Genomic DNA, 27,979 nt, shown 5'->3' with positions numbered 1-27,979 from the left:
TTCAGTCTAGTTCAGTTCAGTTCAATTTAGTTGTTTTATATCGAAGAGAACAAACCCTTATTTTTATTATTTTTGCTGAAACTTAGAGTAGATTCTTCCTGGACTTATACCATTACCAGCACGTGGGAACAAAACGTTCATTGTCGCGAGTAAGGTAGAAACGTACAACACAAAACACCACCCTTCGGCCATCTCTCTTTCTTTCGTTCGTTTTCATTTTCAAAAAAAGTTGAAAATAATTTTACGCCCCTAGGCCCTATTTCTCTACTCTGTTACCTTAAACTTTTTTGTTTTTTTATATTTTCTCTTTCCTTAATTTTCTCTCTCCTTTTCTCCCCATTTTCCCCCATTTTCTCTCTCCTGCTTGCGAGAGAAAATCTCGAAGCAAAAATTTGAAAATTTGAAAAATTTTAACATTTTGAAGAATTTTGTCTCGCATTTTTCTTCCTCCATTGTTCAAATACAGATCGAGTTTCTGAACTTTCTGCTAGGGTTTTTATAAAATTAAAAAATGTCGACGGAAGATGAAAAGTTGTTGAAAGAATCGAAGAAACTGCCATGGGAAGATCGATTGTTTCACAAGAATTGGAAAGTTCGTAATGATGCAAACATCGACCTTGTTACATTGTTCGACTCCATTTCCGATCCCAAGGACACTCGTCTTCGCGAATTTGGTACTGTTTTTAGGGTTTTCAATTTCTTTGAAATTAGGTTTAGTGGATTAGATCTGTTGCATTTGGATAATTCTTGATAATGCATTTCGAATTTAGGATTTGGATCTCTGTTGTGTTTGTTGTGAGTGTGAATTTGTTTGGGGTATTTGCAGGGCATTATTTTAAGAAGATGGTTTCAGATTCTAATGCACCGGTGCAAGAGAAGGCGCTTGACGCTTTAATTGCTTATTTAAAAGCTGCCGATGCCGATGTCGGAAGGTGAGTGGTTGGGGGAAGAGATAGATAGTTGGTTTTTGGTTAGTCATTGTTAGTTTGGAATTGATGTGTGTTCTGTTGTTCTGTGATTGTAATGTAGGTATGGGAAAGAAGTGTGTGAGGCAGTTGTTGCTAAATGTCTTACGGGGAGGCCGAAGACGGTGGAAAAGGCACAAATGGTTTTCATGCTATGGGTGGAGCTGGAGGCAGCTGAGGCTTTCCTGGTATGAAACTTTGTTTTCTAGTGTGCACTTGATTTGCTTTTATTGCGTTTCGTTGCGGTGAGCTAACATTCTAGTAGGAGGAATAAGAGTGAAAATTGAGGGTTCAAGTTCATAATTGAAGCTACTTATTGCACCATGGCTTTGCAATGTTAATTTAGTGGTTCTTTTCTGGCTATTGCTTATGAGGCTTAGTTACTGTTTCTGTTTCTGTTTCCTTGTATACTGAAGTATTAAACAATTTAATAAGCTGGTTTCCCCCTGGCCTCCATTTTTAAGGAACATGACTTTGATTGTTAATTTAGTAAAAGAAATATATGTGATTAAAGTTCTTTATAATATGAGCTCTAAAAGTATATTGTTTCAATTTTTCTCAGCATTTGAGTGAAACTAATATGTCGAATCTTGACCTTGATATATTCATATATGGTAGTTTTTGATGAATGGAGGGAATATTGTTTTGGTCATCAATCTTAGTGTTGTCAAGAGTTCATTCATCGTTCTTTGATAAAGCTGCTTGCCCTGCCTGTACTTCGGAAACATAGAGAATAATGGGATGGCGATCTATGGTATGGTTGTTCATGCCATCTCATTCTATAAAATTTGAGGAATGTTTCTACTTTTGGAATTAAAATCCACACGGAGCACAAGTTTCATAATTAAAATTCATGTATTTTCAATGGGAATACTGAACTCAAGGTTCTTTTTAGTGTGGCATCTGGTTAGGATTTCATGAGCTACCAGATTTTTTTGAATGGCTCGTGATTGGGAGACTCTGCATTGATAGATGTTGCATTGGGGGGGTATGAGTGACAACTGCTTCAGTAATGATTGTTAAGATAAGCTTATTTGTAGGAATGCTTCAATGCTTTGAGATTATAGTTTTTTTTAAGGTTTGTTAAATACTGGTATTTTGTTTAAAGGAGTTTGTTCGACCTGCTCGTGTGACGTAAAAGAGACTGACTTTATGTCTTTCTGTATTAGTTGGCCGAAACTTCTAGGTTGGAGATTATTGTAAAGATAGCTTATGAGGAATTGGGCCAAATACTGGTATTTTGTTAAGGTTTCAGTAGCTTCCTTTATGTGTGACAGACTGCCTTTTCTGAGAGGGATGATGGGTAAATCTTGTCAAATAATTACATTGTTTATATGATGATGAGGACCTAATTCGTGCCAATATGAGGCCATGAGAAATTTACATGGCTTAGGGAAAGAGATATGGTTTAATGGCTTGCTTGGTGGCTCACAGACATACCAGCTGAAAAAGGAGTTTGGTGAGCTGCTGGCGGCGTTAGTACGCCCACCATAGGTGCTAGCAGCTACGGATGCGTTCAATTACACTTTCTGTGTCCCCCTTTTTTTCTTTGTTGTGTGCATGATTGATAAATGCATGATTGATAAAGTCGTGGACCTGCATTGGGTATAGGTGTTTAGAGCCGAGTAGATGGATTCGTTTGTTGACACATATGTAGGAATTGATCTATCTCAACCTATTCTTTTGCAAGGCTTTGAAAATCTGTAAAGAGATTTGGCGTGGTTAGGGGTTAGATGGAATATGATATGTGGGAATAGAGAAAAGAAATAGAAAAAGAATCATAAGTTGTGCACTTTCTAGAACATTTGAAAGATTTATTATCTGAATTTGTCAAATGTGTTATATGCATTGAGGAATGTGATCATCTCCTGACATTATTAGATTGTGGAAAGTGATTAAAAGAGACTCAAAGTCTAAAGTAAGGCTCTCATAGGGCGGTCCTAATAAAATGGACTAATCTATGTGATGCTTAAGTACTATAAGGTTAGTTGAATAGTTGTGCACTTTCTCCAAATTTAACAGTTTCTCTCGCTCTTCTTTGTCTTTATGTTTAAGGATTGGGAATAAAGTTTGCATTTGACAATGATTCCAACCGAATCAGAGGTTAAATAATCCGATTTGAGTTCGAGATATAAATTTAGGATCTGAATGTGATTTAAATTTCGTGTCTGATTGGAGATGGATTGTTTGTGGAGTTTGTAAAATGTGATCCAGTTTATAAACTTAGGATCTGAATGTGATTTAAACTTAGGTGAAAAAACGCTCTTATCTTTCAATAAGTATTGTTTGGACCACTTATCTCAAGTTTTTCCTTACAAAAGTTCCCTTGGCGTTATAGATGTCTTCATAAGACCTTTGGTTTCAAATATGCCTATTGAAACGAATTTTATAATTCAACATGTAGTTTTTCCTTCATAGGTCTTTACCTACCCACTTGCTATACTTTTACTATGCAATTGCTTGCCTACTCATCCTTGGAGCTAGTGTATGTTTCCATTGGGGGAAATTGGAAAGTGTACTTTTTGTTAACTTCGCGGTTGTTGGAAATATGTTGGTTTGTCGACAAGTGAACTAGTTAGTAGAATTCAGATTCTTATGTGTTCACCTGCTCAAGTAGTTGGCAGAACTGTTTCCACCTCAGGTTTGACCCGAGACCCTAAATGACTTGACTCAATCCACACCTGACCATAATCAGAGAGCTGAATTTAAGTAGACCCAGATCCACCCGAACTATACCATCAACTACGATTCCCTGCTACAACCAAATTTTAGTTTTTTTATTTTTTATTTTAATACTTTGTTGTTTACTTTTTTTTAGGTTGCCAACTAGTAAGCTAAAAACTAAAATTGCCCCTCTATACTATTGACGAATTATTAACTTGAAATATTTATTTTAGTTACTTTAAATTATTTTAATTCAAATACTGAGCTGATTCGTGATTTTACCTGACTGAAAACTGACCTGACCTGACCTGAAAATAAGCAGACCTAAAACAGAGCCACTCGCCGGAAGTGACCCTAAGTCGTACTCAACCCAAATGACCCGTCCGCCACCTATAGCAAGCACGGGCTTTTCAGGAGCCTGCTTGCCTTGATTATTGTAATAAATATTATTATTCCATGTGTTTGGGCAAATGCTTAGCCGCTGAAGTATGTAAGCTTTCATTGATTGTGATTTGAGCTTTTTGGTTGATTTGGATTTTGAAATTTCATGTGCAACCAAGTGGACGTAAGCATAATAATACATGAAATCCGGGCTCAGGAGGAGCTTGCTTGCGGATGTCAGTGTAATGATTCTTCGGCATGCTATCTAAAAAACAATTGTATCCTATATATATTGAATTTCTAACAAGAGCTTGGATGTTGGAGTCCTTGAGTGATATGGCCTTTGGTATTTCATGTTCATATTAATAATAGATGGAACCATCACGTGGTCAGCACTTGATTGATATTGTCTTTGGTATTTCATGTTCATGTAAATGATAGACTTAATCATCACGTGGTTAAAACTTGATTGGTATGGCCTTTGGTATTTCATGTTCATAGTAATAATAGATGTAATGATCACATGGTTAGCAGTCAAAACGTAGACCATATACGCGACTTATTTTTTACATCAATGCATAATTTCTCAGGCATTGTTTTTCATTTCAATATCTGTATTCTGTATTTATATTTTGTGGCTGTTAGCTATGCATTCAGAAAAGGTTTGTACTAATTGCATGCTACTAAACTACAACAGGACTTGAAAGTTATGCATGTATTTTTCTATTTACGCCATCTTCTACCTTTCTGATGCAAGGATGCTATGGAGAAGGGTATTAAAAACAAAGTGGCTAAAGCTGTGGTACCTGCCATTGACGTCATGTTTCAAGCATTAAGGTTTGAAGGCCATACCGCTTGTGCTTATAATGACTTATGTGGTTTTGTAATAATAATGTACTTGTGTTGTCTCTTTTGTCTCCTGTGATTTGCCTTAATATTTATTTTCCTTTGGGTTGTCGATTAGTGAATTTGGGGCCAAGGTTGTTCCTCCAAAAAGAATTCTTAAGATGTTACCGGAGCTTTTTGATCATCAAGACCAAAATGTTCGTGCTTCTTCTAAAGGATTGACCTTAGAGTTGTGTCGTTGGATTGGAAAGGACCCAGTCAAATCCATCTTGTTTGAGAAGATGAGGGATACAATGGTAACCCTATTTCTTTATAAATTACTTACTGGTGAAGTTTGTCGTTAGCCTTTATAATGTTTCTAAGATTATTGTTTTCTCATGTTCTTATAGAAAAAAGAGCTGGAGGCTGAGCTTGTCAATGTTACAGGAATGGCAAAGCCCACACGAAAGATAAGGTAATGCTTGTGTGCACTTAATTTTCTCATAGGCTGATGGTATGTAGGGTCAAAAGTGAATTATTCATAAAAGTAGGGATATCTTTCAACCACTAAATCATATCTAAAGTCATCTAAGTGTGCCTATAGTCGCTATAGGTCTCTGATCAGTAATAGGATTTTTTTTGGCTCACTGCTGCTATGTATATTTATAGTTGTAGTAGCTGTCTTAGGTTGAAAAAGCGTGCCATAAGGCGAGGTGCTACGTACTAGCTTTTTGCCTTAAACACCCCAGACATAGCTAAATGTAACAGACCCTTGGAACACGCCTCTGACACACTTGAGATGAAGCTAATTACCCTACCCAGCCTAGCCAGCGGCACCACCGCCAACCTTACCCAGCCCACCTATTCACAGCACCGGCACCACCAATCAAGCCAACCAGCCATCCAGTCACTGCGATCCTCACCTAGCCAGTTGCTTCACCTCCATCTAGCCTGCCGCACCACCACCATGGCACCACAACTAACCATGAAACTCACCTGAGAAAAATCTCCACCACCCTGTAAATGCACCCCACATGTTCGAAAACACTTTGTAAACTTACCCACCTTATCGAAAACCATTATAACCCCCTCAAAAAAACAAGTTCAGGGTTTAGATAAGTTGAGGTTTTTTTAAGTGAAGAGAACGCACCCTTAATCTTCATATTTAGTTGATTAATTAAGGGTCGGATGGTAAATATGTGTGGTAAAACTTACCAAAATAGCATGGTTGCATCTATTGTGACATTTCTTAGAAAGGAAAGTGTTGCATGAGCATGACTGCATCTATGAAAAAAGGGCGGAAGTATATATATAATCTAGATAACAGTGCATTCTATTGTCATAGACCATTCCACGAGGAGATGAATTTTGACTTCAGCTCTTAGCATGACTATATACCTAGTTATTAGTAATTTGCAGCTACCTGTTGAGCTGGGATTCAGAATATGAATTATAAATGCATAGGATATTCCTTGTTTAACTGATTATTTATCCTGAAAGATTTATTTTTGGGTCATCTATCTAGATCTGAACAAGACAAAGAACCCGAACCAGAGGTTGTTGCTGAAGTTACAGGCGCTGGACCTTTGGAAGAATCTACTTCTGATGGTATACAATTTACATTTGTGGATTCCTACTCATTTTTGTCTTTTACAATCTCTTATTGAATGATGCAGAGTTAATTCTATGAGTAGAATATGGTCTTGTTTGGTTGTATATAGGAAGTCATACTTCCTAGGAAGTTTATTTTTCCATGTATTTGAAATTCCTAGGAAGTGTAAAATTGTGTTTGGTTGATAATGGGAAGTAGAACTTCCTATGGAAGCTCTACTTACCTAGGGGGACCTAGGTAAGTAACTTCCTCCATTTTGGAGGAAGTAGAACTTCCTAGGAAGTGCAAATTCCCATGATTTTGCCAACCAAACAACTTCTTATACTTCTACTTCCTAGGAATTTGCACTTCCCATGATTTGTTTTGTCAACCAAACAAGGCCTATGTCTCAAAGCTACAAAACTGATTGGCTGATGATGGTTTTGTCTTTTGTACTTCTGTTAGGTGCTATACTTTTATCAAAATATATAGTAAATTGCAAATATATTTGGAAGAGAGAGTAGAATTGTATGTCATATTGTCCTTTGAAATTCTGTTGGAATTGATAGCAGTACTATGATTTCAGCTCCACAGGAAATTGATGAATATGAGCTAGTTGATCCAGTCGACATACTAACACCATTAGAGAAGTCAGGATTTTGGGATGGAGTGGTCAGTTTTCTTATCTCTGTTTTGCTTTGGAAACTTTGATATTATATGCTATAATATCAGATTCTATGGTCAGTAGTTATTTTAAAGTTATCGACACTAGAATGTATTTCAAAATTTATGTCTGATAACCTGGGGAGCCCTGTTTTCTTTTCGAAAGGGATTTGGGAAACTCATTGTTACTTCGATTTTTGTTATTAGAAAGCTACCAAGTGGTCAGAGCGAAAGGAGGCTGTTGCGGAACTGACAAAACTTGCATCCACAAAGAGGATAGCACCAGGCGATTTTACCGAAGTCTGCAGAACGCTCAAAAAAGTATTTTCTACAGCTTATCCGTCCCCTTTTCCTTTTCCTAATTGAAAATCTTTTTCATCTACTTTGCCATTGCCTCATGTTTGACTCTGTAATATATGATGCAGTTAGTCACAGATATAAACATAGCAGTAGCGGCTGAAGCCATACAGGCTATTGGGAACCTTGCTAGAGGATTAAGAGCGCATTTTTCTGGGAGCTCACGCTTTTTACTTCCTGTTTTACTTGTAAGATATCACAATTTTTGTGGAAATTCTTCGTAAAGATATATATGCTTTGTTTGATTTATCTTTTTGCTCTTCATTTGCTTTCTTGTCTGAGTTTGATATTGTTACGATGGAGTATGAATTATACATCTCTCACCATGCTGACAAATACAGAAGTTTGGAAGTTGAATATTTGTACATTGCTACTATGTATGGCTGTGTTCATTTTCACCTTAATATTTATTGTATTTTTCTACTTGCAATGCCTTACAGGAAAAATTGAAGGAGAAAAAGCCTACAATAACAGATGCTTTAACACAAACATTGCAAGCCATGTACAAGTCCGGGTGTCTTAATCTTGCCGACATAGTGGAAGGTAACTTGCATTTGTTACTTTTACTTGTGTCTGTTAAACCATAGATGGATATGTACGTTTGTAGACAGTAGGTCAAGGGATTCCAATGCTTCAGGCCCGCTACTTGAAAAATGATGTATTGAGGTCAATATCTCTATGTGCAGCGTGAATAACATATGATTAAGCTGTCATGTTCATTGTAGTCAAACTGTCCATGTGCAGGCTCTAATTCACTGGCTGATATATAGACACTCATTCCGTAATTTGACCATTATTGTTGGTGGAAGTAAAACACAAAATTAGTGTCATGCACTCATGCTTGCTTTGTGGTAATTCATCAATGGGGGGAATTAACTGGTAAGGGAGACAAGTTATTAAAAAAAATGAAGAACTTTATTGGTACTAGAAGAGAATAAGAGATGATGTAGATAATGCAAAGACATAGAGATGGTATGGGGAACTACTACCCTCATCTTGGGGGTAAGACAATATCATTACCTCATCCCATCTACCACCACCTTTATCCACCTTTGCACTCGATGCTTTCTTCCGTTGTCCCTGAATGCATTACACTTACTCTAAGCATGCCTAGAAGTGAAGAAATTGGGTTTGACTCAGAGCCCAATTGGTTCGATGTGAAGAGAGGGTGGTCATATGGGGTCAACCGTCACTCAACACTTAACACAATGGCGGTGGCCGGCGTGAAGGTTAGTTCAATGCTGGTGATGGGTTGTTGGTGTCTTGGCGATGGAAATGAAGCAGAGCTTGTGATGATCTGAGCTTGGAAAGGGCTGTCACCTGTAAAGTGGCGACGGTGTCGGTAGGTGGTGAAGGGCATGGCAACACAGAGCTCTTGGGAATAGGCAGTGGTGTTGTCCTTTTGTGGCATCTGTATTGGTACTTCTCAGCCGATCCCATTCCGACATCAAGATGTGGAATAGTCTTGCGGTTCCAGCAGCTGACTTTAAGTACCCATTCAATAGGACTGTGTCATGGTGGTGTAGCCTCAAACTCCAATGTAGGGCTACTGATAACCCTGGCCTTACGGGGTTAGCTTTAGGGGTTTTCCGGGATGCTATACGGGAATTGGGGAATTGGTTTAAAAGAAAATACAAAAGAACCACACACTCCTGTGAAGGCATATAATCCTCTTTCTTTTTATTGTTCACACATAATTAAGCAGCCACAAAGATATCACAATTTCTATGCTTACTTCCGTCATGCTTCAAGTATCTTATATTTTTACTTGTCTCAAGAGTTGCGGAGATAAATATATTTTGAGTCTTTCTGAGTCAGCTAGCGGACAAGGTAACTGTATATAAATATTTTCTGTTTTTATTAACAGTATGACTATTTGATTTTCTAAAACCAATGCTTTGTATTATTTTACAGTGTCTTCCCCTTTAAAGCATTATTATTGTGTTTTTTAAGTGAGTTAATTTATAGTTTTATACTTGGCTTTTATCCCCTCTCGTTTGAGTTCATACTCTTGTAGAAAACAGTTTCCTTTCTCTCTCTCTTCTCTCTCTTTCTCCCCTCCCCTGCCTTCCCCATTTGACCGAGTCAACTGGCGGGAAACTAGGAAATGATCCGACGCTGTCATTTATGATATAACAACAAATTTTACTTCATCGATATTATCTTTCATTTTTCTCTTGTAGATGTTGTAAATTCTAGTCAAGTTTCTATATCTTACTTTTGTTGAAGCATTTCAAGGGTGTCAAAAACAATGGTGATTAGATTAAAGCAAAAGTCATAGTGAGAGATGAATGATGTTTCACTATTTTTTTTTCTTTCTTTAAATGTGATAAATGTTTGAGTGTGGATGTATGATTTTGCTTTGTGACTTAAATTTCTTTGCTTCTCAAAGTCTGTTTTAAGTATATTTTTATAGTACATTGGACACTGCTAGCAGTTGTTTGTCCTTGTATCTGATTCCTGATTTTCTTTCTTTAGATGTTAAGACGGCTGTGAAAAATAAAGTGCCTCTTGTGAGATCATTGACTCTGAATTGGTTAACGTTTTGCATTGAGACAAGTAACAAATCTGTCATTCAGAAAATTCACAAGGATTATGTCCCAATCTGCATGGAGGTTAGTGGATTTTGCTTGGGTACTACTTGTCCTGGTTGCATATCTTGTGGATTGCTCAAAGAGTTGCATAATGTTATTTTGTCATCACAAGCTCACAATACATGCTCGAGTTTGGAGCTGCTAAAACTTTTTCATAAATCTAATCCTCTGATGATTTGCTTGGACAGTGCCTTAATGATGGTACTCCTGACGTAAGAGATGCTGCCTTTTCGGTTTTGACAGCCATAGCCAAGGTAAGTAGACTATATCTCCAACTCTTCGTAAGTTCCACTGGTTTTATCTTGAAAAGTTTAAACTAAAATGTTCATTTACTTTTTTTTTTGGGTTCAGTCGGTGGGTATGAGACCTTTGGAGAGATCACTGGAGAAACTTGATGATGTCAGGAGGAAAAAGCTTAATGATATGATTGGTGGTTCAGGAAGTGGTCCACCTGTTAGTGGAAGCTCAGGTTTGGTTTTTTATATTAAATCTCTGTAGTCTTTTGAAATTGGATGTCCTTGCATAGGATTCTCACGTATTGATAATCACATATCAGCTAATGTGCAAGCCACAAGCGGAGTGGCATCAGAGGTGTGTTGTTTTCTGCCGTCTCTCTTTTTTATTAGCTTATGCTTTGAGAACTTGATAATCTCTTTTTAGGTTTGGCTTCCCCCACCACCCGAAACCACAGAAGGGATATTGCTGTGGTGGAAGCTTGATATATTGAATCTAGACATATAGTAGCTGAGCATGAATATGAGAGAGTAGAATGATGGTGATTTAACTTTTTCCTTCAAATGCGCTTTGGTGGCTGATGAAATCACCATCGGCATATCTACTGTGGCTTCTGAGTGTCTTACCGTTTTTGGTTGAATACATGATGATTATTAGTCTTGTACCACTACAGGCAGTGACATTTTAGGGGAAATCAATTTTTGGCTGCGGTGATCTTTTTAAGTCATATATTGCCCAATGTACTAGATGCCTAGATGGTGCTATCAAAGGGTAGAGGGTGATAACTGATAAGCGTGTAAGGAAGCTGATAGTTTATAGTATCTCTTTTCATGGAAGAATGATGCTCCCCAATAATTTACTCCATATGGTTTTCTCAAAGTAAAATATGTGCTTGCTGTGGTGAACTGGTGATGGCACAAGAAGATAGCTAAATTTTCATCTATTTATCTGCTGGTTCTTCTGTAATTAATCTTACTCTTTTTATGGTTTTGGTAGGCCTCAGGCAACTCTTTTGTGAAGAAATCAGCAGCAAGTATGCTAAGTGGGAAAAGGCCTGTTCAAGCAGCTGTGAGTATTTCTGTCTGTTGAATTAGTTCAAAGATCAGGTTTTAGTTTTTTCTGTATGTGATCTAATCTTATCTTGCTTTCATATCTTCTGTTAGCCTGGTGCCAAGAAAGGCCCTTCTGCAAAACCTGCTGCTAGCAAAAAAGTTGAAGGAGGTGGACAACAGAAAACCTTGAAGGCGGTTGAGGAAGATGTGGAGGTAATTTGGAGTACATTCTGCTTTTTGTCTTGGTTAAGTTCCTCAGCTTTCTATTTCAACAATGTGGTTTATATGTCGGTGTCCTGGCGAACAGCCATCAGAGATGAGTCTTGAGGAAATTGAAAGCAGATTGGGCTCTCTTATACAAGCGGAGACTATATCTCAGTTAAAGAGTGCTGCATGGAAGGAAAGACTTGAAGGTTTAAATTACTTTTTCCTTTTCTCCACTGACTTTTCTAGCACTGGATCAACATCATTTTTTGACTTGCTTTCATGTGATCTTCTATCATTATCTGTTACATGTTTTATCTATTGTGAGTGGCTGATCCGGTCTTGCTACTCTCCGTCATTGCTGTTTTTATGGGTTCTAATTTTGTTAGTTCTAATTGATATATTTTTCTCATTCTTGGCATTCATGTCCAAACAGCAATTTCTTCATTGAAAGAACAAGTTGAGGGTGTTCAGGAACTTGATAAATCAGTGGAGATTTTGATACGGTTGCTGTGTACTGTCCCTGGATGGAGTGAGAAAAATGTGCAGGTACATTGTCAAAACTTTGTCATCTAGTATAGCTTTCTGATAGCGTCTAGTGATACATATTAATTATCTATTGGAATCAAAGTTAAAGTTTTCCGTTTTTGCTAATCATGAACTCAAAAGAATTTGAAAGTAAAATTTGCTACATAAAGGGAATCTGCAAATAACTGTTACATTTATTGGTTGAATTCAGCAAGATCACTCATTGTCTACGAGCCGAATATTTTAAAGTAATCAAGCATGTCAATTTTTCAAAAGGAGGTCTTCATCCTTTTCCTCCCAAATTTTACATATTCCCCCTGCAAGGGCAATAGAAATATAAGTCAAAAATCTGTTGGATTTAGATGGTTACAAACATTTTATTTCTGGCAACTAAATACCATCCTCAAACTCTTTGTTGTAAAAGCGCTCCCAAAGGAGTGGGGGGTGGGGGGTTCTGGGTACTGGCAAAGAGATCTGACAAATTAGGTGTAGTGGCTAGTGACCTATGACTGGTTCTCAAAGGCTTGGGCCTCCAACCGCCTTTTGCCAGGCGTCTTGCTGCTCATCATATGCCTCTTTGGTGCTGCTTGAGTCCTTGTGCTTTCTAAATGAAAGCTCAAAATTCATATCCATGATTCCTCGTTTGTCAATTCCAGAAACAAAGCTCATGCTGCTGTGGAGAGACAATTATGTGGTTGGCATATCTGTGTAGCATGATTAATGTTGACCTGTCCAAACATACTATCTTGCGGCCTTGCCTTAAGCATTTATACGTGGAAGTTCAATGAAAAGGAGAAATGTGAAGTTTTTTTTGTAAATGATAATGAAAGGCTAACAAGTGTTGTTGTGCAAAGCCTAGACGAATCCCTCATCGCGTTCCTCTATTTTGGTGAATAACTGAATATAGACCACATTGTCGCCTCCACATCTAGAAGAGTCTCAACGTGTTCTCCCCTTTGTTATGTAGAGATATATCTTGATGTCGAATTCCATGAAAGAACAACATTCTCTATTTTATGGAAATCTAAAATTTGGGAACTAGAAAGGGGTGGAAAGGGGTAAAGACGAGGAATAGAATCATTAGTTTTTGAATTTGATTAGGAGGGAACTGCCGGAAGTCTTTGCCATCAAGGTGATGTTTTTAAGACCTAGGATGCTCGGACTCGGGTACGGGTGTCGGACTCGGGTACGGGTCCGAGGGTCGGACACGGGAAATTCTAAACTTAAGGACTTGCGGACTCGTTTGTTAAGTGTCCAAATTTTGAATATGGACTCGGGGACACGGCAACAAGTGAAATAATGTTGAATTAATTATTTGTATCTGAAATATATTTTGGTTTTTTATAATTATTTTTTAGTAATTAATTTCTTAAAAAAAGCATAAAGTATTAAATACGTTGTATACCCTACAAATCACATAACAAGAAAGAGAATTTTTTTTTACGTATAACAGCTATGACAGCTTGCATCATTAAAGAATAGACAACAAAAACAGAAAAAAGAAATATTAAAGTATTGAAAGCTTCAACCATTAAAGCATTGAAGTCTTGACAATTCCCAAAGAGCAAAAGTCACGCATTTTTTCTGATTTCTCTCTCCTCTCTCTTTTCTCTCTCCTCTCTTTTCTCTCTCCTCTCTTTTCTCTCTGCAGAAGCATTGGTAGCCCCCAAAAATTTTCAACCCAAGTTATTAAAACCCTAAAGTGCCGAGTCCACTTTCTCCCCCAAAGGTCCGACCCGGATTTCGTGTCCGCACCCGTGTCGTGTCGACACCGGTGCGGCGGGGGTGGTGGCCGAGTCCGAGCTTCCCAGTTTAAGACAAAGTCTTAAGTACCAAGTTCTTCTCCCTTTTATCTGCGTATAAGATTTCATGCTAGTAAATTACTCGGCCTCTCTTTACCTACTCTTTGGCAAAGAGAGTCCCTTTTAAATTTCTTCAAGTTCCTAGCAACACCCTGGGAAATGCTAGAGAGGGAAAGGATGTGTAGGGTCATGCTGAACAAACAAAGATGATAAGGGTGACATGACATTGTTGCCGAGTTATGATTCCTTTTATCAGTTTTTAATAGGTTTTTCCTGCCATCAAGCCTTGTAATACTTGGTTGATTAAAAGGGGAGAGAAATTTTGAGATAAGTAAAGGAGTTTAGCAATAAACCAACAAGAGATATGGAGTCGCTAAGGATGGTACTCTCTTACCTTAGGCCTCCTCAACATTCAGAGTCATATTTTGAAGTATCCTTGGCTAACTGCAGATGGTAAACCAATGCGTGTCACCCCCATCCCAGATGCCTCTAGCCCTCAACAAACCCAAAACCATTGTCCTAGCAAGCGTACATTTATGTTTGCTAATAGCTCTCTCTAATATTTAACTTTGATTATCAAGAGGTGTTGTTTTTTCCTTAAAGTAAATAACGTTTTTAGGGGATTTTGTAAAGAAAGTCTCAAAAGGCTTCTCTTGTTACCTTGACTGGTAAATCAAGGATGGTTTCAGAATATTAAAGGGTATCTGCTTATATATTGGTATCTTTTCGAAGAACTGATGCACTTCCTTCGTTCTTTATTAATTGCAACTTACGGGTTTGGCTCACTTTAAGGAAATGCAAAAGATGGTGGGGTAGGACAAAACCTCCTGTTTTGAGTGGGTAATTGATGAGTGTTTTAGTCAAATTTAGTAAGGGCAATTAGTTCATTTGACTTACTTTTATTACCAAAAGGAGAATGGTTGCAATGAATATGAAACAACCTAAAGTAGTATATGTTGCAATTAATAAATAATGAAGAAAGTATATGTCTTGGCTGCTGTTTGATTTAAGCATGAAAGATCCTTATTGGGTGAAGTTGGCTTGGATTGTCTTTGATTATTTGGAATAAATTTTTGGCATTGGGTGTTTCTCAAACAAGTATATGTTTACTGACTATTCTTTCTATTTCACAGGTTCAGCAGCAAACAGTTGAAGTAATTTCTTATGTAGCATCTACAGCAACAAGATTTCCGAAAAAGTGTGTCGTTCTGTGTCTTCTTGGTGGGTATCTTGCTTTAATGACTTTATTAACTTACTTTCATTCCTAGATGTTTAAGAGCAAAGTTAATATTGCCAAGTCTGTCTGTTTCTTATTGTTTATCTATTTCACAGGCTTAAGTGAAAGAGTGGCTGATATTAAGACCAGGGCCCAGGCTATGAAATGCTTGACTACATTTTCAGAAGCAGTAGGTCCAGGATTCATTTTTGAAAGAGTAAGTACTAAGTAGTCTCCATTTTCTTTTGTCTTTGTTGCCCAACCTTTGGAATTTTACTCAGGCCCTTGGTTTTGCTAGTGAAGAATTTCTCAATGATCAAGTGATCCATGTTTCTTTTTTGTGTTAATGTTCGTACTGTTTGTATGTTATGGGACTGCCATCTCTTTTTGTTTTCTTTGCTTGAATATTCAAGGAATTCCATTTGCTGCAGCTATTTAAGATCATGAAAGAGCACAAGAATCCAAAGGTCCTTAGTGAAGGCATTTTATGGATGGTTTCAGCTGTAGAGGACTTTGGTGTTTCTCTTTTGAAATTGAAGGTGGCCCTCTTTCATCATATACATCACAGACAAGAATGGTTTGAAATATTGAATAATTATCTGGGTTTCATTGATGATATGTTTTGTAATGTAAAAGTGGTTTCTCTTCTTCCGTGAAGGACTTAATTGAGTTTTGCAAGGAGACTGGACTACAATCAAGTGCTGCTGCAACTAGAAATGCTACAATTAAGTTGATTGGTGTCTTACATAAATTCGTTGGCCCAGGTGATTATAGTTTCTGCCACTAACTCTGATTATTCTTTTGGAGTTCTGTAATGGTATTAATCAGTCTTCTTGCAGATATCAAGGGGTTTCTTTCAGATGTTAAACCTGCACTTCTTAGTGCACTTGACGCAGAGTATGAGAAAAATCCATATGAAGTATGTGCATTTCACTATGGTCATCCTTTCATACTCAGTTGATAAGTATTTACACTGTTATGCTTTATTTGTGCTGCAGGGACCTTCTATAGCTCCAAAGAAAACAGTAAAAATATCTGATTCGTCATCTATTCCTGCTGGCAGCTCAGATGGCTTGCCACGTGAAGATATTAGTGCCAAGATAACACCTACATTACTGAAGAACTTTGAAAGCCCTGACTGGAAGGTATCTTCTTACTTGCGCTCCAATTCTTATTAGTGTATATGAATGAACTTGTTAGTGTTATGCGTCACTTTCTCTTGAAAACTATTGAAGATGCCATCTGCGTTTTGGTTTTGATTTATCTAGATACGCTTGGAATCAATTGAAGCTGTAAATAAAATTTTGGAGGAGGCCAATAAACGAATCCAACCAATTGGAACTGGTATCACATTTTATGCTCCATGATGTTAACTTTGTGTTAAACTTATCTTTTGCAGTGTCAGTTGTGATATACTACCTCCGGTCTTTTTCTATTGCAACAATGGATTTGGGCACGTTTTTTTAAGGATGTGGAAAATGTGGGTATTTTAACATAAAGTTACCCCTTTGATTAACTAGAATAGGAGAGAAATCAATCCTTAATAAAGTAAAGCAAATTTATGAGGTAAAGTGAGTAATTAATGATGGTTTTAGTGAGATAAAGTGAAGGCAATATTGTCCACTAAAGTTGCTTTTTACACCAAAAGTGCAATTGTTGCAATAGAAGTGAAACTACTCAAAGTGGTAATTGTTGCAATAGAAAAAGAACGGAGGAAGTATTAGCCTATTCAGTTTCTGATATAGTGTTGTTCTGACAATCAGGAGAGTTGTTTGGTTGTCTGAGAGGGCGTTTGTGCGACAGCAATAAGAAGCTGGTGATGGAAGCATTATCTACTATTGGTAGTGTTGCATCTGCCATGGGTCTTGCTGTTGAGAAAGCGAGCAAGGTTCTTTTCTACAATCCTCAACTTGCTTGAGCTATACATGCTATGGCTCTGAATCTTGTTGAATGTTTTTCTGTCCCTCTTATCCCTCTCCTCTAATAAATTTAAATTTACTTTGGAGGTGGCTCTTTCAGGGGATTCTTTCAGATGTCTTGAAATGCCTTGGTGACAATAAAAAGCATATGAGAGAATGTGCTTTGACGACTTTAGACATGTGGCATGGTGCTGTCAATCTTGATAAAATGGTTAGGTTCTTATTATGATTACTATTGTATTTTTTTTATAAGACTACTGTTGCATTTTGAAGTAAAAGAATAGGAGATTAAAAAACTCAAAACTGATGTTCACAATGCTCTGTCTATGTAGATCCCCTATGTGGCAGCTTTTCTCTTGGAATCAAAACTTGGTGCTGAGGGGCGTAAGGATCTTTTTGAATGGCTGTCTAAGAAACTTTCCCAGCTGAATGACTTCCCTGATGCGGTGCAGCTATTGAAGGCAGCTGCTGTCGCCATGACGGTATTTTTAACTTCCTTTTTTTGCTACTTTATGTCCATGGTCAATTCAAATCAAATGTCTTGGTGGGCATTGTCGGGGTCTTGACACCCTTTTGGATTTAATTTCAGGATAAGTCAGCAGATGTTCGCAAAGCAGCTGATGCTTGTCTTTCGGAGATTCTGAAAGCTTGTGGTCCAGAACTGGTGCATTCCTAAGCTCTGCCCTGATGATTTTTTAGTGTAGAAATGTTATGAATTTTATGCAATTTGTTGTTTAGCAAATACTGCATCGTGGATTGTCCAGGTGACCAAGAATTTGAGAGATATTCAAGGCCCGGCTCTTTCCCATGTTGTTGAGAAGCTGAAACATTACGGAGCTGTTCCAGGTGTGGCATTATGAATTTTACCTCTTTCCAGAAAACCGTGCTGATATACCGAAACTTACATACTTTTATTGCTATCAGAATTACATGATTCTGCTCAAGTAACTTCTACTTCATCAATCCCGAAAAGCAGTGCCAGAGTTGGTAAAGTTAGCTCAAATGCAGTTGGGGATCGTGCCCCTAAGCACGGAACAAAATCAGTATCATCGGTGAGTGATACTCTTTTTGTCTTCTTCGCAATGTTTGCTTTAACTTCTTTTTTAATATAATAGTTTTGAATACAGAGAGCTGCTCCAATGAGGAGCTCAAGAGCGGAGTCAATCATGTCGGTTCATGATATTGCGATTCAGTCTCAGCCATTATTAAACATCAAGGATTCAAACAAGGTTTGAACTCACCTTTTCCCCCCCTGTTGTCTCTTTAATTATAAAGTAGTGATGGTTCATGTGGCTATTATCACCTTTTGCAGGAAGATAGGGAGAGGATGGTTGTCCGCCGTTTTAAATTTGAAGAGCCTCGTTTGGAGCAAATTCAGGATCTTGAGGTTTGTTATTATAATTGAGGCTTGCTATCAAATTCTTGCATAATTGATGGCCTAATATGTTAGTGCTATATGTAAATTTCCTTTTATGGCAGAGTGGGCTTATGAAATATTTTCGGGAAGATTTAAATAGAAGACTTCTGAGTACAGACTTTAAAAAGCACGTTGATGGCATCGAAGTGTTACATAGGGTGAGTTTCTTTCTGTTCCACATTGCTCAATGCATTTTTAGGGATGTCATTCTTATATCTGGTGCTTCTTTCAGGCACTTCCATCCATTGCAAAGGATTTAATTGAAGTTATGGATATTGTTTTGAGGTGGTTTGTTTTGCGATTTTGTGAATCTAACACGACATGCTTATTAAAGGTGTGGTGCTTCTCCACTTGTATAATCTCTACCTTGGAGGTGTTTTTTTCTTCTTCTGTTTCCTTCTAATAGATAAACTATAGCTTATGGATATGATGTAAATGTTTGTTAAAATACAGGTTTTAGAATTTCTTCCTGAACTTTTTGAGGCTTTGAGGGTTGAGGGGTATGCATTGACTGAAGCAGAGGCAGCTATATTCCTTCCATGTTTGGTAGAAAAGGTTGGGTTTTTCTCCTTCATAGTAGAGATGTTTCCGCATTTCTTAATGTGTCTGGCATGCAATTGTGAACTGTCAAGCCTTGAGGCGCTAGTACTTCTTTTCTTTTTCTGTCATATTATAATTGTTTTGAAATATGAACTGAATTATCTGGGTCTGGTGTTATAAGAAGTTACTGACGTCCAAACTTTTCATGTTAGTCAATTTGTGTTATTAAGCTGCTATTAACTTCATCTATGTGGTTGTAATGATATTTTTTTTATGTTGCATCTGAAAAGCATAGTGGTGTTGGAGGAGTTAAACTAATTGTGACATGTTATTGTTTATGTAGTCTGGACATAACATCGAAAAACTACGAGAGAAAATCCACGAGCTCACTAAACAAATAGCTAATGTGTATTCAGCAGCAAAACTGTTTCCTTACGTTGTGGAGGGTTTGCGTTCAAAAAACAATCGGACACGGATAGAGTGTGCAGATCTTGTTGGTTTCCTTCTTGAGCATCATGGAGCTGAGGCAAGTTTGGGGTTGTTTAAATTCGTCTTAGGAGGGTGCTTGGATCGATGATGAAATTGACCATCTTCGTGCTGTGCTTTTCGCAGATAAGTGGACAGTTGAAAAGCTTGCAGATTGTTGCGAGTTTAACGGCTGAACGAGATGGTGAAACTCGAAAAGCTGCTTTAAACGCTCTAGCCACTGGTTACAAAATTCTAGGTATCAAATTAATGACTCTTGATTATCTGATTTCAATGTTGTATCTCCTATATGAGTATGCTTTAGTAGCTTGTTGATTATTTACAAATGGTTCCAGGTATGTATAGTTGTATGGTACTTAGAGGTATGGTTCTATGGGTTATTGAGGATTTGCTCATATATTTTTCTGATAGCCTATGTTTCTTTTCAAGATTTCTTAACCCCCACCCCATATGCGGCACACTTTTTTCTAAAATTTCGAACTTTATGGCTTATGCTCTCCATGACTTTATCTACGATCAAATGCTTCTTTAAACTTTGGAGATCAAAATTCAAAATACATATTTTAGTGCAAATGGATTTGTTAGATCTATCTTAAGATTCTCTAATGTGCTGATTGTGTAAATAAAATAACAATCGAAGTATGACCACAAAATTCCAAAAAGCTATCAATGGAAGGAGTGATTATCTTCATAGGTATTTCTTTCATAGCTCGTTGTTGCTCTGTTCTCTACATTATTGGCGCTTCTGCAATCATCTATGTGCATCAATTCCACTGAATGTGCATTAATCGCTGTTGGCTGATTTTGGTTCAAGATGTTTCATAGCATGATAGACAGCATCCTGTGAGACAAGGAATTGAATTACGTGACACAGGTCGTTTTGGTCCTTCTGTGCTCATCCTTTAGATTTTGTTCCGTAACATAGTTTCTTTTCTTTGTAGGTGAGGACATCTGGAGATATGTAGGGAAATTAACAGATGCTCAAAGAAGTATGATAGATGAAAAATTTAAGACAAAGGTATGCTATTTCTATCCTGGCTAATTTGTTTGCTGCCTTTCTAGTTTCTGCTGGTTACATATTCTTCTTTCTCTAGGCTCGTGACATGGACAAGAGGAGGGAGGGGAAACCTGGAGATGCAAGGGCTGCCTTGAGACGTTCAGTGAGGGATAATGGGTGAGGATATTCTTTTCTGAAGCTGTGCTGCTTGGTTTTTTATAATTTTTATGATGTCAATGTTTCACTGTGTTTCTATGACAAAGAGTTATTGGATCACTACATTTGCTTTGGGAATATCAAAACTTTTGTATGAATGAGCTCTCCCTTTATTACGTTGCTTTTTCCCCGTTGTAGGATTTACTTTTCAACGTTATCTCTTATCTGAGTTCGAGGCTCATAGTGCGTGCATTGCAATTAGTTATTCTTGTTCCATTTTATAAAAGGAAAATCTGACACAACCAATCTCAATTATGGTGGGTTTGCTGTAAAACTTCCCAACTTTTGATCATCTTAGAGGCCATAATAGTCCCAAATATTTGGGGGTTTAAGTAATATCGGCTGATTATGATACATGACACTCTTTCATTGGTTTAAGTAAAATGAAATTAAGGTCTTACAGAAGAGTATCATGTATCATAATTAACCGATTTAACAAAAATAAATTTGAGTTATGGATCCCTTTGTGGAGGGGACTGAAAGTTGGACGGTTCTGAGATAATCAAAAGTTGGGACCTTGTAAAGCAATCCAGCCACTGTAGGGACTAATGATATCATTTTTTCCTTCATAAAATTTTACATCTTTTTGGCCTTTCCAGCCTGTCTTTTGTGCGCCACCTTTATCATAATGAGCAGCATTAGACGTGAGCTTCGTATTTATTGTGATTTATCTTTTGATGTGCTTCTGTGGTTCTATTTCTTGCTTCTTTTTACGTTTGCTTCCCTTTTCTGTCGTTGTACTGGCATGTCTTCAGCTTTCAAGCAGAAGTATAACATAGTTTACCTGGTCTCTTTATTCTACCAGGTCTTAGTTCTATTAATTTTCTTCATGGCACTGCTCTTAACTATTTATCCACTGAATTATTGTTTATATGATATTCTAATTTCTCCTAAAGAAATTCACATTATTTATTTGGATATGTCTATAGGTCTGATATAGCTGAACAGAGTGGAGAAGTTTCAAGATCAATTGCTGGCCCAGGTTTTGTCAGGTATCGCTATCGCCTGCTTATTGTTTAAATGCATTCTTTTGCCCTGTTGGCTCCTTCGTATCTTCTGATGTCTTTCTTGCATCAGTCCAGTTTTAAGTTGCTCATCTACTCATCTGTTTGAATTGCTTTTTTCAGGGAACACTATGCTCAACCTGAACTGCACATGGAGAGAAACCCATTGCCTCGTGTACATGCTGGTGTTACTGGTCCAACGGACTGGAATGAAGCACTTGATATCATTGCATATGGTGCACCGGAGCAGGTATTTATTATCTTTTTTATCAGAAAAGTTCAGATTTCTCCCCTGCGTTTGTTTTGCATCATGCACAATACACGACGCTTTATTGCATACGGTGCAATGGAGCAGGGAGGTCTTCTGTTTGTCTGATAATTCTTTCCTACTGATGTATGCCATATTTTGAATATTTTTTTGTTTTTTTTTTTTTTTGAAAATTGATATTTGCTTGATTGTGCATCCAACTCTTCATCTGTTAACTGTATCTTTCTTTGCAGTCTGTAGAAGGAATGAAGGTTGTTTGCCACGAGTTGGCACAGGCCACGAATGAACCTGATGGAAGTGCAATGGATGATATTGTAAAGGACGCAGACCGGCTCGTCTCAATCTTAGCCAATAAGGTTTATATCTTGCTTGCATTGCTCACTATTTTGAGTCCATCTGTATTGTGCAACATAATTCTCAGAGCAACATAAAACAGGTTGCAAAGACATTTGATTTCAGTCTAACTGGCGCTTCTTCGAGATCTTGTAAATATGTCCTAAACACGCTGATGCAGGTGGTACTCTACCTGTCGATATTTTTCTTGCAGCATCTTTTGCTAGAATTTATGATATTTCTTTGCTGCTCTTTTGATGATGTTTAGTGTACTGCAGACGTTTCAAAATAAGACTCTAGCTCATGCTGTCAAGGAGAGCACTCTTGACAATCTAATTACTGAACTTCTGCTTTGGCTTTTGGATGAACGGGTTCCCCGCATGGATGATGGCGGCCAACTTCTGAAAGCTTTGAATGTTTTGATGCTGAAGATCTTGGTACATCTGAACTGGCCTGTGGCTGCTCTGTTTCATCACCATTGTTGTATTCTATCTGAAGTATAATGACATTGTATGCAGGATAATGCCGATCGAACGTCTTCATTTGTTGTGCTCATTAATCTACTACGTCCACTGGACCACTCAAGATGGCCAGCGCCAGCATCAAATGAAGCCTTTGCTGTCAGAAATCAGAAGTTCTCTGATCTTGTTGTCAAATGTCTGATCAAACTAACAAAGGTAATATCCTCATCTAACGGACAGGTTTCTTGTGTAACATGTAAATTTTGAGTTTTTTTTTGTTCGCAGTAGTTTGCATGAGAGTAGACATGTCTAACTAGCCAGTTAATTTTTACATGGTTTGCGTAAAATGGTCATTTAGAACCTCACTTTTAGAAAATCAACAACTGAAATACATGGGAAAGAAGCTGAACAAATTCTTTTTCCTTCTCAATATAAAATATTCAGCAAGTGTACATCAATTACTAAAATTGGCAGCTATCAAGTGAAGAACATTACCTTCCATCTCAACCATGGATAGTGATGAGCAAAATCTGCACTTGGTTTTGTTTGAACAGTGCCAACAGCCTTTTGGCTTGCTAGATGTCTGTCAAGGATTTAATTATTTTTCCCTCTTACTTGGCCTTCTTTTTTCCCTTTTCTGACGGGTGTTAATTGGAGGGTGGTGAAGGTCTTATAGAGTTCCACCAAAGATGTAACACTTTGATTTAGTTTAATAAAACGGTTTCTCGCGTTTCCTCTCAAAAAAAAAAAAAAAAAGGTCTTATAGAGACATGAGAACAGTTGGTCAAATATTGTCAGGACCCATGAGTGCTCGGAGAGAAGTGATGGTTGTTATAAGACATGAGAATTGTTGGTCAAACAGGATGGTGATGCTTGGGATATTACAATAGAGGGATATGGATTTTGTACTGTCTACTGGTATCTGTTGTTGGAGGGCTGAAAGATATAAGCTTTTCTTAATGTTCCCATTCTTACTGCAGGTACTTCAAAGCACTATATATGAGGTGGACTTAGATCGCATTCTTCAAAGCATCCATGTGTACCTTCAAGAGCTTGGAATGGAAGAGATCAGGAGAAGGTAGCTTTTACAGAATTCCCAAATACACCATGATCTTTTTCACTGTTGTTTCTTTGAGCATTTGTGGTTCTTTTTTTTTTTCATAAAAAAATTATTTATTTTGAAAGTTATTCAGACACCATCATTTTTGTTCATTCTTTCTCGTTTTGACTTAAATCTGTCTACTTGAAGAGCTGGAGCTGATGACAAGCCTTTGCGTATGGTAAAAACTGTTTTGCATGAACTTGTGAAACTTCGGGGGACAGCTATTAAAGGTCATCTGTCCATGGTTCCTATAGATATGGAACCTCAACCCATTATTCTTGCATACATTGATTTGAATCTCCAGGTAATGGAAATTAACTTTGTGCTTTTGTATCTGGTCATTTATGTAGCTGTTTTTTTTAAAAAAAGTACGTGTTATTACTTTATATGTGCTTACCGTCCCTTCTTTTATACATATTTTCTATGATAGACTTTGGCGGCAGCTAGGATGCTTACGCCTGCTGGACCTGTGGGCCAAACCCATTGGGGTGACTCAACTGCTAACAATCCGTCTTCTGCCACTCACTCAGCAGATGCCCAATTAAAGGTAATGATGGACTGTTTATGAGCTTTTCTTGTGTGTCTTGGCCCAGTACATTTGGCTGTCAGGTTATGATCATTTGGTGGTTTGTCGCTTGCAGCAAGAACTGGCCGCAATTTTTAAGAAAATTGGTGATAAGCAGACATGCAGTATTGGTCTTTATGAACTGTACCGTATCACGCAACTATATCCCAAGGTAATTTTGTGTATGAGCTTTGTCAATGTATCTCCTATTGCTTTGTCCCTCTACCATCAGTCTCTTTCCTCTCCATATTTGTTTGATAGGGTCAAGTGGGAGATGGGCAATTGCTGTGAAATGCTTAGTTTGGCTATGTCGCGCTAGCATGTTTATATTCCACTGTTTTTGCAGGTTGATATCTTTGCTCAGCTCCAAAATGCCAGTGAAGCATTCCGGACTTATATAAGGGATGGATTGGCACAGGTATGAAATTTTATATTTTTGACTGAATAAGGAATTACAGCATGCGCTCATGAATTTTTTTGCTGCAGATGGAGAAGAATGCAGCTGCCGGGAGGACACCTTCTAGTGTCCCACTATCAACTCCTCCTCCATCCTCACTTACTCTTTCTTCGCCAAAATTGGCTCCATTATCACCTGTACATACGAACTCGCTAAATGATTCAAAATCACAGAACACTAGAGTCGAGCCAACAACTTTTTCTTCATCGTTTAGTGATGATGAGAGGACAGGCAATGCTACCCCTAGAGGTCCAACTTTTGATCACCAACAGTTTCTGGGGGACCAAAGAAGTGACAGACTGGGAGGTAACTTAGTTTATTTGTTACTACTTTTTGCACTGCTGTTTTTTTTTTCCTTTATTTCTTTGGAAGGTGATTTTGATTATGGCATTTTGCATTGGGCAGTAACCACTGGGACACTAGATGCTATTAGAGAAAGGATGAAGAGTATCCAGTTATCTGCAGCGGGTGTGAATCCAGATTCTGGAACGAGGCCATTAATGCCAATGAATGGTAATGTCACCCATAACCAAGCTCAGCATGTGTTAGATGATAGCACAGCTGAGAACCCGGTGCACGGTGGAGTTCTTCCTATGGACGAAAAAGCATTATCCGGGCTACAAGCCCGGATGCAAAGGCTAAAGAGTGGGTCATTTGATCATGTATAGAATTGGGAAATTGAGGATCATGATACTGGTAAACTGGTAAAGCATCTATCCTAGTGTTGGTCTCCTTCCATGCTTTATTCTGAGCAAACTTCTGTGTGCTTGGATCTTGTAAATAAGAATGCGGTCAAATTTGATGGAGGCTTTGCTCGACTTCCATTCAAGGCGTAAAGGATCATTTAGATTGGCTGCCCTGTTTACAGTTAGTTAATGTATTCAGCCGCGAAAGGACCAGAGTTTATGCTTGGATGATTGATGAGAGACATCCAGGAAGAGCCGATTTTTTTTTTCTTCCGCTAACCATTTTGTGCACTCATTCTTGTAAACACAGCTTGTCATTTGTATATGATAGTTGACACAAGATCTTTTTTCTGTAACTTAAATGAGAAATTTTGTTATTGATAATACCGAAATTGATATAAATATACATTCGTTTCCATCAAATTGAAATAATACAATCTGAGGAAATTTTGCATTATTCGGTCGCATAAGCTACCTGCTATACTTGACTGCGTTTTCATAGAAGCCCACTTGCATAAGGTGATTCATTGCTCATTTGTTCGGTTTTTCTTTGATGTGAAATTGGTATTACGAAGACAAGAAAGGTTCATTATTCCTCAGCTGAAGATATCTGTGTTTAAATATCTGATACCTCATAGAAATCTCGTATAATGAAAAGGGAATGTGACATCTTTAGATGTCCTTGATTCCGTATTAGTATTTCATGTTGCACCTTTAACTAATTTTTTTAAAGGAATGATGAATGGGGCTCACTTGAGGGTAATGACGAGAATTCTCAAACGAGTCGGTAATACTTACTAAGAAAATAAGTCTTGTTTTTATGGTAGAAATGAAGATTGAAGACAAGAGAAGTGTCAACTCATAATAGTTAACATTTCTATTAAAATTGTAGTAATTATCATAATTTATTGTGTAAAAGCATCTCCCACGTGTGAACTAATATCATAATTTTATATCACTATTATTCATTTTTATGTCATTATTGGGACTGTGATGAAGGATTTGTGCCATTGCCTGCCATTTTAGCACTTAATTTGAGCACTCAATTTTTGTGGGTTGGGGTTTTGTATTTTGGTATCTTATGAGGAAAAAGATGCGGGAAACAGTTTACTCAAAAGGAGATTTCCTCCAACCCGTCGAAGATGTACACTGGTGTACATAGAAGAAGATGCGCACGGGTCAAAATGTAGGCCAATAAAGCATAAAACGCAGCTTCATTAAACCAACAGCGCACGAAATGACATCTTTTAATTTCCAATGAACACAGAAAAACATAAAACATGTCTGTTGTTGATTACTTTCATTTTCCCACACAAATTTCTAGAGACTTTCTCTCCCTTCTTTCCATATCCTCCAACTTCTCTCTAACTTCTCTCATCAAACTCTTTAAATTTTTCATATTCTTGCACAATTCTGGTATATGTAGATGAACACAATGATTTGCAAAGCGAAGTCGACAACATAAGGTACTAGATCTATGAATTTGCTAAGGAAATAGAACATTTTTTACATATTGCACTTTTATTTCTCATTTTCCCTCTTTTCTGGTGAAGATCTTGATGGTGGTTTATGAAAAAATTATATTTTGTTTGGTACTAGATTTTTGAATTTGCAAAGCGACGACGAATTTGATTTAACCTTGTTTAATTATATCTTGTTTTTCTTTAATAACTATTGTAGATGCCGTTTGGCATTCAATTAATGAGATTTCTCTTTAAAAAAAAACTAAAAATCTAAAATAATCACTATTGTCACATGCTCGTTATATATTTGATCATATATTCATTGTGTGTTTGAGAGCATGTTCATTGTATTATTAAAATTTGTTCATTGTGTGTTTATAAGATTATGCTCATTGTATTATAAACTTGAAAAATTTTGTTTTAACTAATGCTCCTTTCTTTCTTGTATCAGTTCAGTTCGACTAGATCATATAACTAATGATATGTTAGGATATCGAGATCTCACAAATCAAATCAATCGGAAATGAGAGGAAGTTCAGAAGCAAGCTAAGAATATCTTTTTAATGAGCTCAATAATGTTTAGTTAGCAATAGATGTTATTTTGTAAAACACTGGTGTTCATAGGTCACATACTATATTATTTTGGTTATATTTCTACCTTTGGGTACATACTACATTTTGAATTCACCATCTTTTGTAATTACTTATTTTTGGATAATTATATAACTATTCAATTGAGTTATTCATTATAGATAGTATGTTGTCAATTACTGAATCATATTTGTACATTACAAAGAATATTAATAATTATGACAAACATTATTCATCACATGAACATATAAGTAATTGAAATACTTTTTTGAATAACTTGGATGAATAAACTAACAATTTGAATCAACAATAGCATGAATATAGTGAAAAAGGAATAAAATGAACAATAGTCAATTACCAACATATTTTGAAATTTGAATTTTAAAAACCAGTGCTAA

General features: G+C 37.2%; 1 protein-coding gene across 1 annotated transcript; it reads left to right on the top strand.

The window, feature by feature from the left end:
- The first annotated feature begins 288 nt into the window (after nt 1-288).
- Nucleotides 289-25,984, top strand: LOC104900753 (protein MOR1). The gene is made up of 54 exons (XM_010688257.4): nt 289-674; nt 827-932; nt 1,030-1,153; nt 4,768-4,847; nt 4,975-5,152; nt 5,246-5,310; nt 6,361-6,443; nt 7,013-7,098; nt 7,297-7,410; nt 7,515-7,634; nt 7,887-7,989; nt 9,925-10,061; nt 10,229-10,294; nt 10,392-10,509; nt 10,597-10,631; nt 11,271-11,342; nt 11,438-11,539; nt 11,634-11,739; nt 11,967-12,079; nt 14,994-15,081; nt 15,193-15,293; nt 15,508-15,615; nt 15,735-15,840; nt 15,916-15,995; nt 16,075-16,221; nt 16,345-16,420; nt 16,840-16,964; nt 17,096-17,206; nt 17,328-17,477; nt 17,585-17,659; nt 17,760-17,841; nt 17,920-18,047; nt 18,123-18,224; nt 18,308-18,382; nt 18,475-18,570; nt 18,645-18,746; nt 18,866-18,967; nt 19,296-19,478; nt 19,565-19,676; nt 20,380-20,456; nt 20,533-20,612; nt 21,581-21,643; nt 21,779-21,905; nt 22,157-22,279; nt 22,360-22,437; nt 22,535-22,693; nt 22,775-22,933; nt 23,698-23,795; nt 23,967-24,123; nt 24,250-24,366; nt 24,461-24,556; nt 24,731-24,802; nt 24,871-25,147; nt 25,247-25,984. The coding sequence occupies exons 1-54, from the start codon at nt 512-514 to the stop codon at nt 25,507-25,509; spliced, it is 6,066 nt and encodes a 2,021-aa protein (XP_010686559.2). The 5' UTR covers nt 289-511; the 3' UTR covers nt 25,510-25,984.
- Nucleotides 25,985-27,979: the final 1,995 nt, after the last annotated feature.

The sequence above is a fragment of the Beta vulgaris genome, chromosome 8 (genome assembly GCF_026745355.1).
Source record: "Beta vulgaris subsp. vulgaris cultivar EL10 chromosome 8, EL10.2, whole genome shotgun sequence".
In the NCBI taxonomy this organism is placed as follows: Eukaryota; Viridiplantae; Streptophyta; class Magnoliopsida; order Caryophyllales; family Amaranthaceae; genus Beta; species Beta vulgaris.
The sequence above is the reverse complement of the archived record's forward strand: the minus strand, read 5'-3'. Positions and strand labels throughout refer to the sequence as shown.

Excerpts from the sequence above, each read along its gene's own strand:
- LOC104900753 (XM_010688257.4), top strand. The coding sequence starts at position 512 with ATGTCGACGGAAGATGAAAAGTTGTTGAAAGAATCGAAGAAACTGCCA. Across the intron at positions 11,740-11,966 it reads ATGGAAGGAAAGACTTGAAG|CAATTTCTTCATTGAAAGAA; the intron begins GTTTAAATTACT and ends ATGTCCAAACAG. Across the intron at positions 22,438-22,534 it reads TCCTAAACACGCTGATGCAG|ACGTTTCAAAATAAGACTCT; the intron begins GTGGTACTCTAC and ends AGTGTACTGCAG.